The sequence below is a fragment of the Harpia harpyja genome, chromosome 11, assembly GCF_026419915.1.
Source record: "Harpia harpyja isolate bHarHar1 chromosome 11, bHarHar1 primary haplotype, whole genome shotgun sequence".
Taxonomy (NCBI): Eukaryota; Metazoa; Chordata; class Aves; order Accipitriformes; family Accipitridae; genus Harpia; species Harpia harpyja.
The window spans coordinates 21,888,242-21,906,518 of NC_068950.1; the positions used below are offsets into that span (position 1 = coordinate 21,888,242).

An 18,277-nucleotide genomic window follows, 5' to 3' on the forward strand; every position below is an offset into this window, starting at 1 on the left:
CCTATTTCCAAATTTGGTTTGCACTCTGTGACTAATGACATTGGTCAGATTCAGCTCAAATAGATCTGTTCCCTCAGATAGTGCATTAATAATGCATATGCATTAAGACTTCTTCTGAGAGAATATTTGAGCTCTGACATATTGAACACTGACATATTAAATTAAAGCTTTCTTATCTCAGAGCGCTTTAAAAGCCTTAGATATCTGCTGCATTTTTCAAATAGCCTGCAAAGGTGTTTCACTTATATCAACCTCACATAGGTTACCAAAGCAATAAACAAACATGTCTGCCTGGGCTTCTCCATCAGTATAAATATTTCAATACTGCAAAAATGAATGCCAAGTTCATGTCTGCCAAAGAAGAATTCTTTTCTATGACTCCAGTTGGTTTTGATCAAACATGTTTTTGGGTTATAAGCAAGCATTCACAACATATTTATAGTTATGCAATTTCTTTAGATTATTCCAGACACAGCAAGAACTGTGTGAAGATTCCGTATATGATTAAGAGCACAGTGTAAAGGCAGCATAGAATGTGAAACCAAAACAGAATTTATGGGAACAGTGTGTAAACACTTGGAGGTGATAAATATACTTTGATATTATGTCTTCTGGTTCACAAAAATCAAAGATTTCCCAGTCCTTATGTTTTTACAACTTACCTTACAACGTGAGGTATATTACTGTGAAAATTAATAAGTGTTTCTTAAAATTCAGTGAAATAAATTTGTAGTGACACTACATCATAAAAATAAAGTACCACCATCTAAATATTGGTTTTTGCGTAAGGTGTTAAGTTTTTTTCTGTCTTTAAACATGGAATGCTGCATTACATGTTTGTCCCGATACTTTGGCTGTATGAACAGATGTCCTAGTTTAACCTTGCAAACCAATGCTACCTTTTTTCTTAGCAGATTTAGGTGCTTGTCTGGTAATTTACAAGTTTATGGCTGTATACGTCCTCTATTTTTACATTTTTTACTCCAAAACAAGACATTTGTCTTCAGTTAAGTGTAAATGTATGATAACATATTTAAAGATTATCAAGGCAAGCAACTTTGTAAATTCGGATTTGTAAGACTTAGAACTTCCACAAATAAGACTCAGCCAGTGAATATTAGTGTATGTAAAGTATTGATGTTTTTGATTTACAAATACTGATGTGTGACAGAGCTTTGTTCCTATCAGGTGGTGTTTAAAAATGTTCTACAGGAATAGATTAGCTCACAGCAGTCCATCTCCCATGCTTTTTAGGGAAGTAGGCTGTTAAGGAAAAAGGAAAGCCATTATCTTGTTTGAAACAATGCAGTACATTTCCAAAAAGTTAACAAGATAATTTCCTTGATCTCAAAAAAGCCACTCATCATATGATCAAATAAGCAAATTTCCTAGCAAAGTCTTAGAAGTTATGTGTTCTTGATCAAAAGCACAATTTACTTTGTGATATGGTTAATTTAATTATATAACATGTCATCTTGACGGAGACTCTTTGATGTGACAAACCAGAATGTTTAAGTATTACCATGTGGAGAATTGATTGATTGATTAATTCAGTAAGTAGCATCTTCAAAGATGATTCTGAAATATAATAGCCTAGCTGGAACAGAGAAAGGGAATGAGCTGTAAGTAATCAGCATTTCTACCTTCTTTTCTCAGGAGCAAAGCAGCTCAAAATCATCCTTCGTGAAATGGCATTGCCCACCTCTAGTGACAATACCCCTTAAGAATGCCATTTTCTCTCTTCACCTTTTTACAGTAAATAATAAAATCCTTGTAAAGATTGAAAAAGCATTATTTATTTGTGTTTTTGTCTCTGCACTCTTATTTTGTCTTTCTGTTAGATGGCAGCACGTTGTATTAAGTGATCAGTTGAAATGGTGATAGTTGCACAGAGCCAAAATGTTTTGCATGGAAAGAAAGGGTAGTGCAAATGTAAGGCTGGTTCTGCTGTTTGTGGGGAACAGGATTCTAAGGGAAGTCTGCTGCGTATCAGAGCAGGGAGTGAGGCTGAATATCTCTTGGAACCACGTTTGCATGAAATTCTTCATATGAGGTTTGGCTGAAAGCTTTTTGTCTTGTTTGACAGTAACATATATGGTTTTCTGTTTTTTAACTTCTGCTGTCCATGTTATTAATTAAAATACTTGAATATGTGATAAATGTTAGCTATATTTTATTGCTTAGTTAAATTTTCCAAAATTTTCTGAGATGCTTAGTACCAGTTGTCATGGCTAACTTCTAAGGTACTTAAAATTTTGAAAGGTGGTCACTTTGGCACAAAACAGGAATTTTAACTTGGGATGTCTTCATAAATAATTTCTGTTAGCAATTAATAACTTAGAAATACTTATGGCAGATCTAGGTTTATTGATGCATATTCTGCAGTGATGTCAAATATTAGTACAATAAGTAAAACTGGAAGCAAAAATTAGTGTCCTCAGGTATTAACCTTTGCCATTTTCTTTATACGCTATACTGCATAAGTACAGCATCAGATTTCATGTCACATACACTTTAAAATGTTCTTCAGCAGTTCATGCTCAGGGTGTCCATAATTCTGAACAGTTCTGTATGGAGCATTTTAAATTATTTTAAGCATAACATGGAGTGCAGAATAATAACAGCTCTAAAATGCAAAGGTCTAACTCCGGGTTGAGAGTTGAGGAGGGTTCAGGGTAGTGAGTTTTATCTGAACTCCCCATAGTATTTCTTCTTTTAATACTTAAAACAGTTGCAATTCACTGCAGACTCCTTTTCTAATACTTCATGCATCTGCTTATTTGTTATGCCTCTTGGCTCACAAGTGGGCATACATACATTAACTGTTCTCTAAAGCCAAGTTTTAATTAAGTGAAACGGCTACTTACTTTCAAATATAATGCACTTTTAAAATTATGGGATATCTTGCAAACGTCTATGTACAATTGAACCCTATGTAATTTCTTGTGACACAATTGCATTTCTTAAAGAGACTGATACAGGAAAAAGATCTTCAAAACCTGACCTAAATAGCATTTCTGCAAAAATGAGTCAAAACCAAAAAAAAGAAGTATCATTAGAACTTCCTAGCATGTTTTTCCATTTTGGGGGAAAACTGTCAACCCCAAAGAAAGGGCAGCTGTCTCACCGTACTGTTATGGAGAGCCTGTGACTCTGCTGGACAGCCTGTTCCCAACTGAAGAGCATCCAGATCTGGGCATTTGTTGCTGTTCAGGTCACTCAGAAAAACATGCTTGTGACATTGCTGCTGGGGAAAGAGAAGGTTTGTTTTCTATCCAAGTTGACAGCCCCACTGAGTTGTGACAATCTGGAGGAACATCTCTGGGCTTAAATGATACCTGTGAGGTTTATCATCAGTCCCCTGAGAAGAATGGCTCGATTCAGTCAGTGTTTACAATGCCTTTGCTTTCTCTGTATTTAACAGAAGTAGTGATCTACTCATCAGTGTCTAGGTCAGCACCTGCTCTTGTTATGCAGCTAATTCACTTTTGAAAGGAGCTTTCTTGATCCATTTGCAAAGGATTACTTTTGCATTTCTCTTTGTGATGTATTTTTTCTTTGTTTTCCTGTATGTGTTGCAATTCCTGCAATTAAGCGTGTATGTGCTTTTTGTGGTGGAAAAATGACGTGCATATATCCAAGGAACAGCAAACATTTTTCACATTTTTTTTTCTTCCTGTAATACATTTTTCCTTCCAGTTTAAGAAAAAATAAATTCAGTTTAAAAATATGTGAAGTCTGGGAAGGAAAAGTTGAGTTGTTAATTAAGAACTCCAGAGAAGCAATTTTTCAACATTAATTGAAATGTTTGTAATGGGTTTAAGCAACACCTTCTCAGTGGCCTAGACCCAGGGAGGGGGGGAATCTGTACAGGTCTTAATTGGTGAAGTCAAGGTAGTATTGAAAAGCTGCCAAGGACGCAATTAAAAGAAATGCCCTTCAAAATACAGCAAGAAATACAGAACTGGTCACTAGTGGAGGACAGCAGTCGACCTTGCAGGCAGGTTGTTTAAACTACAGTTTCTAACTGGTAGCATTAAAGGTAACAGTAAATAGATTTAGAATAAAAGAAAGAGGAGAATTTTTCTTTGTGCTGTGTTCTGAAGTCTCCTTCCTTTAACTCCTTGCAGAATATGAAGCCACAAGATGGTAGGCTTCCAGTGCTCTCTGCTGCTGGATGCCTTTTTGTTGCTAGTGCTGTGCTATGAGATTGACACCCATAACCAGGAGCCAAAGACTGCAGAATCTAATTGCTTCTACTCTTTACATTTTTATAATACCACCTCTTCTCTTTTGTATGCTCTTTTTCAGTAGAGGCAGTGTTATTTGCATTTCATTAATTTCCTATTTAAAATTTAAACTCGCTATAAGAATTTAATTAAGCTAATCAACATAATACTTTGTCCTTTTATTATATTTTTGTTAGATTTGTTGGCAGCCAGTAGGCTTTCAGTAATATGTCCATGCAAAACAAACTTGAGACAATAGTTCTTAAAATCTGTAAGGCTAATACTGAAACATCTGAAGGGCAAAACATCCAAGGGGAGATGTACTCAGTATGCTAAAATTTGTGAAATAAGGGCTTTTTCATTGTTTCTACTTTAGAAATATGGCCTTTCTGGAAATGAAGACTGGGATTTTAATGCACTTATTCTCCACATGGGAAAAGGAAGGAGCTATAGTAAACTATCTCTTAGCCTTTTATTTATTCTCTTGGGACATGTTATCTGTAGTAATTACGTATTTAGTAGAGAGGTAAGATAGAGTTTTGCGGCTGAAAGTTTAGTGGTTTTCTGGTGCATTTTATTTTGTAAGCCTTAATTATGTGGAGGAAGTTTAAACTGACAGCAACAGGAAGCATATTTGTGCCTAGCCCACTGAAGAAACTACAATTCATATGTTTAGTCCAACCTGTTGTGAAAGGTACTCTGTATAGTTTTTGTTGTTGGAAACAAACATGAATGTAAGAATGCTGCTAAATTAAAATGTTGCTATAAGGTAGCCAAATGCTATTGCTATTCAGACACATTCTGATCTTTATGTTTTCTCATCAGATTGTAGTTTTGATTAAGTAAGGAAATGACAGTAACAAATCCTATCTAAGCTGCTTGATGTTGATGATGTACACTTTTCATTGCAGTATGCATTTTGGAAACGCTTTAGACCCAAGATGATCAAAGTTCAGTTTTGTAAAATGAGGTATCGAACTTGCACTGTCGGATATGTCGAGGTTGCCAAGGTTCATTGCTTTGTTTTGACTTAAGGATTAATGTTTTGATTGTGACATGTTGGTGTCTTGAGGGTTAAGAATTACTTTAAGTTTTTGAACTGTTATCCCAACCGCTATATGAAAGTGTTAGAAAACTGTAGCTTAAACTGTTTCATTTTATTCATGTGCACAATTATTTTGGCATTTTGAGGTAGGATAGTAGAGAGAATTTTTTCCTTATTCTATAGACATAAGAATAGGCATCTCGATGTCTTGTCTGACAAGATAATTTTGGGCTATCTGTAGCATTATTCTGTGGTCAGCTGTGCCATTCATCTAGGCAAAGATTATTACTAGAATGAATTCTGACTGCAAAAGCTTGTGGGGGACTGTTGATAATATGACACCTTCTGACACCATTTATAAAGGTGTTGCATTAAGTGGGTGACTGAAGACAGAGTTGGCCTATGATCAATTTACTCTTCTGAGAAGTAAGAGCCAATAGAAAGAAGTGGCACGGTAAATGTGGAGAAGTATTTTTAAAAGGGGAATATTTCATACATGTAAGGTCAGCAAAAATGGAGTGCTCCAAAGTCTGATGATCTCAAGGGCAATCAAATAAGATACCCAAATAACTCTTGTCTACGCTGAAGTCTGCAAACTTTACAGACAAAAGATCTGTTCAGAGGTGCAGGATTGACTGAAGAAGACGGTCATTCTGCTCCTTCAATGGTGGCTTCGATGGCTGATGCAGAGACAAGAATTGTGTGTCCAAATGACGGAGGAGACTAGCAAGACAAGCATCTTCAGGTCTCTGGGTTCGTGGTGTAGCAGCGAATTGGTCCCAGAGGGACTAATATTCTGCAAGTAACTTGGAAAGTGAAAGCTTTACTCAAAGGCTTAGGGGCAGCCCAAGGACGTTGCTGTAGTGACTGGAGTAAATCTGATTATGGGGGATCCAGCACTATGCAGGAGAGGGCATTCGTGGTTGTCTCTGCTGCTGAATTGAGGAGAGAATTGGAAAAAAATTCCTAATTACAGATTCACTCTGTTTCTGTATCCTGACATTTTATGTCTGCTAGAGTGTAGGAGTTAAAACAGCCTGGGGAAAAAGTAGAAGAGGGGAAGGGAAACTACTTTTGACTCCCCACGTTGCTTGTAAAAATAAGTGAGTTTTACCATAAAATGAGGAACATAATCTCTGTTGTTATTTTCCTCAGATGAAGTATTCCTGGTATATGGGTGACTTCCTGCTCTGGCCACTCATCAACATTGCTGGAGAGCAGAAATGGATAAAACGTTTCATTTGCAGTGAGGCTGGGGCACCCCTTAGTAGAAGTTGTTGTGGAAAGAGGACTGAGGAGCCTGTGAGAGGGCTTGACTGGTGACTGTTTCACTGTGATAGGGAAGGAACCCAGTTTAAGTTCTAAATTAGACTTTCCTAATGCTAGCCGCAGAAATTGCTTCACTATATTTGAAGTTTTATAACAATCATATATGCAATTGTGTGTGGGTTCCTTTTTTTTTCTTTTTTTTTTTTTTTTTCCTCTTTTTCCCCTGGCAAGAAATCCTCCTTCTGAAGAAGAAAATATTCTTAGTATTAAGCTTAAAATTAATATTGACCTAATACTGAGGTTCTTTCTATGTCTTGGAACATGCCCACAGGTTGGAAAATAGAAGGGAGAAGAAAATTTGAGAAGGATGAAATGTTCTCTTTAGTGTGTTGTGGCAGCTCTGGTCTGTGTTCTCAGGGTATCAGTGTAAGACTTCAATGCTGTAACTAAAAAAAAGCTTCTTTATGGTTGGACATGACTATGAAAAGTTGTATGCTGTGCTTTGACTGCTGTTTTTCTGTTGAAGTTACCAGCTTTATTTACTGTATTTAAGAACTCAAAAAATAGTATATGCTATTCAGTGTGAAAGGTTTTGTGGAAAAAAAATTTTCTACGGTCCTTGTGGTGTTTGGGCTTGAACAGTCACAGATGAGTTGTCCTTAATCTCTAGTTGGAAACTTCCGTGTGGTATTGAGTTGGGTTATTTTTGCATTATTTTTGATTTGTTGAAAAACAATATATTGAAAACTAAAATATCAAACCCCTAGATTCATTAAGTTTCAGGCTTTACATTAAAAGACTTGCTACTTGATATATACTGATATATACATCTCATTATCTCAGACTTGATCTGATGTGATGTGTACAGAACTGGATTTGCGATAATGCAGCATGACTGATCAGGTACTAGAATGTGCAAGAGTTCTCCTGTCTGCAGTTAGCCCTGCAATATATATTTTTCTATAAAGTTTTCCTTATTCCACCTCTACTTTTATAGTAGATAATACACATTATCTTTTTGCTGTAGTTTTTTCTGTTTTTTTGTTGTATCATTAATTCTATATTGTGCTTCACTTTGCAGGACTCTGGCTTCAGAGTGAGCATATTATTTCTTATTTTGCACTGTTCTACTGCCTTTATCAGAGTATCGATGACTGGAAACTTTGCTTTTGCATAAATGTGAATACTTTTTTTTGAGCAGTGATGAAGTGCCTTCTTGTCTAACGTGAATCAACTGATAACAATGTATCTAAATATTAGTATTTTTAATAGACTATTTCATTATTAAGAGAATAATGAGATAATGGGTAGAATCCTGATCTTCTTGAAATGTGACGGACTCTCAAATTTGAGAATATATTTTGCTGATGTGTAAACTGAAATGAAACACTTGACATTTTCCCATTCCTGTTTGACCTGAAATCTGAAGACAATTAGGATGAATGATTAGAAATAGAAAGGAAGATACAAAAGAAAACTTGAATGTTGTTCTTCTCAGTGACTGCAATGGCATTGTTCATTTTGAGACAACTTCTTGGAAGAATCTTCTAAGTCTGCACAAAAAGAAAGACTGAGCAGCAGGTTATGTTTCTTGCCTTGTTGATTCCTGCTCTTTCTGCACAGGATCTTCTGTAATATGCTGAGGCTCTAGTCCCCTCCAGATTCGATTCATTTACTCTATGGATGATGTACTTCAGTGGTGTCTCCTTCGATTCACTAAACTTTTGTTGTTAAGGATTTTTAAGCTTTTCCTTCTGGGTGATGTGGCTTTGGGGAAAAAAGGGAGAAAAATGGTATCTTTTGAGTGGTGGAAGGAAGGGCTAGCTAAATTTAAAAGGTCCTTTTGGTTTACGAATAGTTGCTGTGTGCCCCTAAAAGAGCTACTCAGGCTCATGTCTTTTAAAAAAAAAGCTATTTTAGAAGATCTTTGTGCTAGCTTGGCCTTAGCCAACAAGGTAATATATGAAGTTAGATGGTAGTGAATTGATAGGGAGTATGAAAGATGTGTAGGTGATGAAGAAAGAACAGGTTTTTAGAAAGAGAATCTATTGAGGTAATCATTAGAATCTTACAATCACTAGACTAAAACTTGGTGGGGTCTAAAGAAACAGAGGAATTCACTCTTTGTGATACATTTTTGTGATCCTGAAGAACTGAGTATTACTTGGAACCAAACTAGGTCCTCCTGTAGGTAATAGTGGACGAGATAAACTGAAGTTTGCATGATATTCTAAAGTTTGTATTGTATTATATGTTTTCAGTTTTATATTCTTCTGCTTACGCAAGTAGGACAAATATATCCAAATTTTAGCATACAGTAGAGAGCTGAAGTTGTAAGTCTGTTTATCTGAATAAATTGTCTGTCTTGTTTAGCACATTATAATCTGATAGTTTAGCCCATAGGTGCAATAAAACAACTTATGTTGGAAGAAGGTGGAGGGTCTTGTGACAGCTATTCTGTGAGGCAACAGCTTCATTCTTTTCCATTTTAGCACTATGCTTTTTTTCTTCTGTCCTGGTTTCAGCTGGGATAGAGTTAATGGTCTTCCTAGTAGCTGGTACAGTGCTATGTTTTTGAGTTAGGTAGGAGAAGAATGTTGATAACACTGATGTTTTCAGTTGTTGCTAAGTGATGTTTAGTCTAAAGTCAAGGGTTTTTCAGCTTCTCATGCCCAGCCAGCAAGAAGGCTGGAGGGGCGCAAGAAGTTGGGAGGGGACACAGCCAGGGCAGCTGACCCAAAGTGGCCAACGGGGTATTCCATACCATGTGATGTCATGCCCAGTATATAAACGGGGGGGGATATCACCGCTCTGGAACTGACTGGATGTCAGTTGGCAGGTGGTGAGCAATTGCACTGTGCATCACTTGTTTTGTATATTCCATTCCTTTTATTATTACTACTGTCATTTTTTTAGTGTTACCATTATTGTTATTAGTTTATTCTTTTCTGTTCTGTTAAGCCGTTCTTATCTCAACCCACGAGTTTTACTTCTTTTCCTGATTCTCCCCCCCATCCCACTGTGGGGGTGGGGGAAGTGAGTGAGTGAGTGCGTGGTGCTTAGTTGCTGGCTGGGTTTAAACCACAACATCCTCTCAAGAGTAACTTTTTTTATTAAGGACTGTAAAATGAAACTGAATGGCTTTATAAAATACAAAGAAATTAAAATACTACTTTTAATATAAAGAAGAATGAACACAGTGTATCATTTTTGTTCTGTTAATAGGAGGTATATTTTCAGTAGTTCATGTATTTCAATTGTAATTCATTTTCTTTGGTTTGTTCTTGAAAAATGGTCAGGTTGTTAGGATTAATTTGATATGCTTTCAAATCTGATGAGTCTCTTCATGTTAGGCTGATACTTTTAACATGGTTTTGCAAGGTATCCTGGTCTGAACCAAATGGTCAACAAAAAGCAGATTTTGTTGGGGTTGTAATTACTGTAACTTGTTCTAGGGAGTTTTCAGGATTGTCCATAGTTAACTGTGTAGCCTAAGAGGTTTTAGCAGCCCCTTGGCAAACATGTTGTGCAATACAGGCCTTGCTCTGCAGAGTTAACAGCCCCCAAATAATACATTGTTTTCCTGGTTTCAAAAGTTCTTTACTTTTTTGAGATTAGTTTTATCCCGATACCTGTACCTTCCTGCTGTGAATGGGTATCCATGCCTGTTTTAGTTAGCAGGAGTTGTGGTATTGATATCTTGTATATCATAGCAGAAAGAGAGACACCAGTGAGCTAGTTAAGACAGTACTAAATGTAAGGTTATTCTCAAGCATAAAAGCAAAATCCCATTTGCTTTTTGAGTACAGTTTCATTTTCAGCACGTTCATTTTCAGCAGACGGATTAGAAGACTGACCTTTCTGACACTAGGTACTTAAACAGATTCTTTGAATGTTTTTTTCATAAGCCTTTTCATTCAGTCCTGGAGAGATTGATGCATGGTTATCTATATTTATGTTTCATTGGAATTTGTGGCTGGTCTATGTTTTAGTCTAGAAGTTATTTATAATACATAAAAATGAAACTTATCTAATAAGTATCTCCAAATTTAATGCATGATTTTGTAATTTTTTGTGTCAGAAAAGCTTTTGGTCTTTCCTTTGAGTGTTGTAGATTATTGCATTCTTAGTCTCAGGATTTTTTCCCTATTTTAATTCCTATGCGTCTTGCAGTCCTATGTTTTTGCTAGAAAGATACCAGAAATTTATGGAATCCTAAGCATTCCCATGTAAATAATATTTAAAAATACATTAATCCTTACTGTATATATATTTTTCTTGTCTGAATGAGTCTAGCTTAATATTAAATTATGTACCTAGCATTTCATTTTTACTGGTTTTGACAGTGTTAAGCTAGTTTGGGGATGTCACTGAATTAAAAAAAAAAAAGGATAAATCAATCGAAAATTCCTGTTCTCCTCCCCCACCCCCAGTCTTGGAAATGGGGAATATGACAAAAAAAGGAATAGATCACTTAATAAAATTTAAATAAACCTGCAAACAGTCACCAGTGCAATAAAATGATGAGTGGGTCATTTTAAAATTATACTCCTGTTTTTAAAAGGGATCAGTAGGGAGGATAAACAAAACACATGTACAGTAAATGGACCAGTGCTTCGCACATAAATGTGATCTTTGGAAATAAGCCAATAGTATGTTGGTATTTTAGCAGTGTGAACAGTGATCTTCTATTTTATTTTGTTAAATTAAGTGTGTGAAGCAACAGCTGTAGGCATTGGGCAACATATTTAAGAAAGACTAGCCAAACCCCAGTAAATATTTTCTAACTGCTTTTGAAATCACTCATGTTATCTAGCATATTGCTGCATAATTGTGACCTAACTGTCCCAAATTTGCTGCTCATGTTTTCAATATGTGGTTCTCCATATGAGCTGCTCTTTTTTGTACATCCACATAACAAAATATTTGAGAATGAAAATGTGAGCATTCTTTAGGTCCATAAAATGATCCTAGTTACTGAACGGGAATAAAAAACAAATGATGTTTGTTTTGATGTATAGTCTTCTAGTTATTGTGACAGCTAAGGTAGTTACAGGGTGTATTTTAAGGACCAGGTCTGCATAATATCATAATTTAGATATCATTTCAAGGTGTGTGGTAAAGTCCATATTTCTGGTTCACTTCAGTGAAAAACATCAGAGTGTAAATAAAACTAGTTGTTCGTGGATTCAGATTTCCTGCTGTGAATGCTGTATTACACTCTGGTTTTCATCGGTTTAAAGCAGATTTTCAAAATTTTTTTTAGGTCAAACATACGGCCAGACTATGCAGATACAAGCTTTCATGAGTTCAAAATGCATACCTTCAGTCGCGTGACGTCTTGCAAAGTCTGTCAGATGCTTCTGAGGTAAGATTTTTACGTGTTTTTTTTTTTTTTTTTAAATTTTATTTTATTCCCAGGTGAAATATCTGAGTCCAAGGAGTATGTGGAAACACATGGCTAGCTGTTTACTTGTCCAAGACAAACAAGCCATGAAGTTGTATGTAGTATTTCTTGTTGTATTAGCAAGTTTCCAAATGTTAGCAGGAGTGCTGTTAAAAACTCAAAACCTCAAGATGCTCCTCACTTATCAGAAGGCTGCTTTATAATGATTCTTTTATGTGAATTGCTTTATTTAATACAGGACTTCTTATGTAAATGACAACTGTTTTGTACAGTTTTGACTACCATGGCTGTTCCACGGGTCCCGTTGCTGTAGACCACCAGTCACAAGAACAGATGGAATATTTTTTCAGAAAATCAGACGATGACGATGCTCATAAATGTTTGATATGGGTAGATTGCTTTGTGAGACAGAAAATAACTGTGAGGCATTAACAGGCATTTCTGAACCAGAGATATGTAGACAAATTGAAGATAGATGTTGCAAAGCTAGGTAAGAAATGCTAGCAGACAACTAATGCTTTCATGAACAAGGATTTGTAAGGCTAACTTAAGCTAAGAAATTCCATGTTTGCTGCCTCTTTCCTCTGAAACACACACGTGCATGCACATCTGTAGTTTCTCATTCATTATTTGAGCTATCTTTTAGGAGCCACCTTGTTTTTTTGTAAATATGGAATGTCCAGTGGTAAAGAGGTATGTATTGAACCTAAATTACATAGTCTTAAGTTGCAGATGCAAAAGCTTTGTAAGCTTTGGCCAGTTCAGGTGCTCATGTTGCGTATTGTTGATGTTCCAAAAAATGTAGCCACAGCATTTTAGAAAGGGCATTTGAAGTATGGGTAGTTCTTTTCTTAAGCATAGGTATGGAATAAAATAACCTCAGGTATGTTCCTCCTTGTCATGTATTTTTTCCTTTAGCAACCTTTTTCCTGAACAGTTAGGCTGACCTGGATTTTCAGAGATTTTTTTTTTTGATGATTTTTTTTTTTTTTCTGAATGCAATCAGGTCTAAGTGACTATGAAGAGAGGTGCAGACATCCTGAACTTAAGAGATGTCAGGGCTAATTTCTGAATTTGAAGCAGTATAGCTGAGTCATTGTGTCTCTGTTACTGCACTAACTGCTGTTGCTGAGAAACGGCTGTCTTGCTTTCAGGACACAGCCCACGTGATGCTGCATTGTTCTGCATAAGCATGCCAATTTGCTCAAAGATAGCTTGGGTATCCCCAAGTGTGCTACCCTGTGGTATATAGACATGTCCCTGGATATCTAAGTTGTATTGAAAGTCTACCGGACTTAGCCTCATAAAGTGCCTCAATCACTTTTTAAAATGGATTGTCATTTTAAGCTTCAAACATAAGCTAATGTGTAAATACTTCAAAAAAAAAAAAAAAATCTGAACCTTAGTGCCTAAACTTTAAGTGGGGATAAAATCCTAGTCTTAGAAGCATCTGTAGTGAACGATAATGTGCTATATGTCCTATACTTTTATCTACAGAGTCTTGCATTCCTGTGTAGCAATAAGGAAAAAAATAAAAATGGAAGACTGCATTAAAATATTTTTATGCTTTCTACTTACTTGTCTTTAAGTTTGTGTATTCTGATACTTAAAAATATTGTGCTTCTGAATTTAATTAAAAATATATTTCATCGCTAACAGCCTAGAAATTGCTTTAGTAAATAGCAGTTGCTGTACATTCCCTTCAGGTTTAACTTGTTCAATCCTGTGTTCCATATGAGACACCTGATTTTCCTTTGAAGCTAAAGGTGTCATGTGATACTAGGATGCATAATCACTCCAAACTGGTCAGGATAATCTCGGAGACACATAAGTCTAGTACGAAGAGTAAGCAAATACATCAGTAGATGGAACTCTCAAAATTGCTCAGAGCTACATGTAAAAAACCTGTTTCCCTGTTAGCCATTCAGTGAATTGAACCTAAGAGAGAAGCCATGCAGAAATCTGAAAATAAATCAGTTTCCTAAGACTCAAATTCAGATTCCAATTCCTTAAGGGGAATTGGAGAACATTTAGTAAGGGAAGTGACCCTTATTTAGCAGATCTGAATGTTTACTGAAGTGTACCTGCCTATGTAGCTTTTTTTTTTAATGAACAAATATAAAGTCAAGAATATTTGCCATATAGCCTATAAACTCCTTCATGCTTAAACATATATTCAAACTTACAACTCCCTTGAAATGGATCTTATTCTTCATGGTGTCTAGGCAAATTTACACTGAGATGAAACGAAGTGTAGATCTATAGTAGGATAGGTACATAATGGTACAGTTTCACGTGTACTTTGGGCTAAATTTTAATGGAGATTGTTATTCTACTAGTAGTCCAGAAGAACTATCTGGTTGTGGTTTTTAAATGGCTACTAGTGACGAAAAGCAGATGAGCCGCTTGTCAGTTGTCACTTTTTCTCCAGCCGTTAAGGACTATCATTATGCAGAACAGCAAATGACTTCTAATGCCTTCTGTCATGTCTCTTATTTCCTTTATGTGTGGAATTTATCACCTCTAATGTATCACTACCTAATTTTATTTTACAGGGGAACATTTTATCAAGGCTATTTATGTTCTAAGTGTGGAGTTGGAGCACACAAAGAATGTTTAGGAAGATTAGACAACTGTGGCAGAGCTAATTCAGGTGGTAAGTCATTTTTATTGTTAGAATACCATTTTTAATTGGGACATAAAACTTGCTAGATATAATTAAGGTTTAATTTACCTCTAATTTGAGTTTATTGTAACATACATACTTGTGAAACTACCATTTATAAGCACAATTAGAATTGCATTTAGAATTCATAGGGATTTTTATTGCTACTAAATTGAAATGTTTGAAAGCAGGAGAGAACTGTTATAGGTCAAACCCAATTTCTTCGTCAATGTCGTATACAACAAGGAATTGCTTTTGTTTTCATCGTAGACTGCTCATATGTAACACCTACTGTATGGCATATCATCTATCATCCTTGTGGGTCTCCCTTTATGTCTATGTCAATTTTCATATTTTCCTCTCCACTCCTAAAGCTGTTTGTTTGTGTTGCCTCAGCTTCCTCTTTCATCTCTTTGGTTTCCATGGTTTCTGTCCACTCACAATATTCACAAAAAGGTGATTGATGGTTCTCTACTTCCCACATCTAAGGACCATTTTTTTTCCCCTCTTCTTTTAATCGGTTGCTGTACTCTGTGAGTTTCTTCCCTGGCCTTTGTCACTTTGCACTTCCCCTGTTGCTGTTCTACTCTTTGGGACCTTAAGGAACTCTTTTGACTTAAGCTACCATTTGGTCTCCCTCAGATGACTCCAAATTTGACCTCTTCCCTTTCTGCTCAGTATTGTATCTGTAATTCTCTCGCAGACATCTTCTGGATCTCCCACTGCTAATGCCAAATGTTAGCTCTCATCATTTGCCCCCCTTCCCTTCCCTGTACGTATTCAATTGGTGGCAGTGAGTTTGTTACATGCCAGCCAGCTAGTCACATAACTCTAGTGCCATTTTTGACTCTTCCCTCTGTCCAGGTTCTTAACTATTCTTTCTTCTTTCTAGAGATGATTTGGTGCTGATGGGGGAGACAACTGAGAACACCCCCCCCCCCCCCCGAATTTCCCTCCCCTGTAGTTTGAATGTGTTTGAGGGAGAAAAGCTGTTGGAACACAAATGGTGCAATGTGTATCAGTAAGAATGACCATAAATGCCTAGATAACACAAGATCTGATTCCTTGCAGTTTTCCTGCATATATACTTACCTAACGCTGTGCGCTTGCTAGATGGAACAAAATAAAGAAAACAAAAAAATCACATTTCTGCTTCTTTGTGAGTGGAATAAATTATCATTTTACAACTTCAAAGGAGCAGAATGTTGTTTTGGATTTTCCTTTAAATCATTTCCCTGATTTTTGTAAAATGATACTGTATTGAGTCTTTCTTTAGTGAAATTGGAAGCAACTTGTTAAGATACTGTTTTGTGTTATGTGTTTAGCTTACATCCAGGTGTTCTGATCTTTGTCCTCTTCACACTTCTCTTTCTCTTTTCAGTTTGTTTTTCTTCTGCGCAAAGGCTCCCAGATTTCTGTAGCTCGAGTACAAACTATAAGAGTTGTGTATCTTCCACCTGCTCATGAGGCAGAATGACAGGTGGTGCTAGGCTGTGGTTTCCTTACAGCCTGCTCTGAGACTGGATCATAGGTGCAAAAACAAACTCTGAATTACAGTTCTTGCCATGCTCCCTCTTCCTCTATGAATGAATGAGTATGGAAAGGACAAATGGTTTTGCCTACTTTGCTGAAAATGTGTCCTCTGTCTACCTGATGAGGGACTTTGGCTAATGAGTAGGAAGGAAAATCTTGAGATTTTTCTGTACTGTTTTCTGGTTTTACTCTTTGCCTTTTTAAAGAAAGAAGTGTTGATTGAGCAGTGCTGCCCTTTCATAATGTGCACAGAGTAAGGAAAGGTTTAAGGAGTAGCTTTACCAGTTCCTGCTTCCCTATATGGTCCAGTAAATATGGGACAATTCAGACTGTTAAATATTGGTTTGTGCAACTTGAGTATGAATGATTTTACAGAGCTATGTTTTCACTTTTCCAGAGCTATGCTGAGAAATGAGGTTTCCCATAAGTTATCTGCCTTGCCTGCTAAGTTACAAAATGTTATTAAAGGAATGTAGACACAAAGATATCATGTAAAATTCAACATTTTCACTGCATTTTGTGGAAAAAGTATGCTCTACATGCACAAAATTCTAACACAGTTTTAATTTTGAAGCTTTTCCTTTTGAAAACTTTAGAGAAATTAATTTATGATAAATTTAATTTTTCTAGTGGTGTCATTTGCTGCTCCTGTGGGAAATTAGCAAAGGTGGCCTGAGAGTGCTATTAGCTAAGAAATTGTGGAGCATAGCTGGAATGCTTCAATAGTAGAAAAAATGCCTGGAACATTTATTGTATCGCTATGTATTTCTTTTGTTTCTAGGGGACTATTACAGCCTTTTTCACAGGGTATAATGGACAGGAAACACAATCATCCTTTTAGCAAACTGGACATTATTATTCCCCAGTCATGTGGTATTAGTTACGGCCACCGACATGGAATGAATATATACATATCCCATGATATACGTGTGGTCCGTTTAATCTGGTGTTCTGTCATGCTGCCAATGGTTGATTCCAGATGCTTCCTAGGAAAGTGCAAATCCTCTGTGTGGTAGACAATGCCCAGGAATGATGCTACTTTCTTAATCCTCTTAAATTTTCTTTGTATCTTTTTGGTGTTCTAAGAGTTTTTATGGCTTGTTAATGCTTTTGCATAGCTTCCCTATTTTTGTTGATAGAAATATTTAACTGTGTTTCAGAAGTTTTGGAACAGTGAGTTCTGTAGAGTTTTGGTTTGGCTTTTTTTTGTTGGGTTTTTTTGGTAGGTTGCATATCTTACCCTGGTTATGTTTGACCTTTTGACCTTTTAACCTTTTTAATTTAACATGCAACTTTGTGGAAGTCTTGACTGACTCTTCCTGTATGATAAACTATTTTATAACTTCTCATGACCTCTTATTAGTATACTCTCTGAACTGAATAGTCTTAAATGCTTTTTATTATCTCTTTGTAAGTGGAATCTTTCTATGCGTCAATTTTCATTCCCATTCTGTAGACCTCTTCTATTTCTAGAGGTCTGTTTGAAAAGAGGTGATCAGAATTCAAACACTGCAATGAGAATATACCATTAGGTTTCTTAAAGGCATTTGAATTTTCCTCAGCATTTTCTGGTTTTGTACAGTTTAAGATTTTGTTTTCTTTTTAGACCACTGAGCAGATGTTTTTGCTAGCCTTTCTGAAATGATGCTTACAACTTCCCTGAGTGGATTAAATCTTTTTTGTATTTCATTCCAAGTCACAGTTTGTAAAAATTCAAAAGACAGACATCCAAAGACAGATGAAACCTTTAGAATGACAAATTTAATAAGTGTCAGATTTAGATGATACACATTGACAAAATCTGAAGATAAATTGTTGTGTTTTCATGCTATGCCTTATACACAAACATACGCCAGCTCTTCAGACGTTTTGCTTCAAAGAAGGCCAGTTCAACAGTAGCAGCAATAAAAGATGCAGAGTTAATCAGTTGAATTAATAAATAGAACCAAATATCTACATTTAGCCTTTGGTTTTTTTTGTCATTGTTCCTGCCCTTGTTGCTGTAAATTGGCAGTGCTGGTTGAAGTCTTCTGTGCTTATTTCTGTCATTATTGATTTCAATTTTTTTTCCCCTGAAATGCTGCACTGTAGCAGTAGTCCTCTGCATTTTCACATATTTTACTTTGATG

The 18,277-nt window shown here is 36.1% G+C and overlaps 1 protein-coding gene across 7 annotated transcripts in view; it reads left to right on the plus strand.

The window, feature by feature from the left end:
* Window positions 1-18,277, plus strand: part of VAV3 (vav guanine nucleotide exchange factor 3) — a 183,258-nt gene that overhangs the window by 97,339 nt on the left and 67,642 nt on the right. For 6 of the 7 annotated variants that reach the window (XM_052800935.1, XM_052800929.1, XM_052800932.1 and 3 more), the window contains 2 exons: window positions 11,810-11,911; window positions 14,506-14,606. In XM_052800935.1, the coding sequence (XP_052656895.1) occupies window positions 11,810-11,911; window positions 14,506-14,606 (203 nt within the window). The remainder of the gene's footprint in view (window positions 1-11,809; window positions 11,912-14,505; window positions 14,607-18,277) is intronic. The other variant, XM_052800930.1, reaches the window with a different exon arrangement.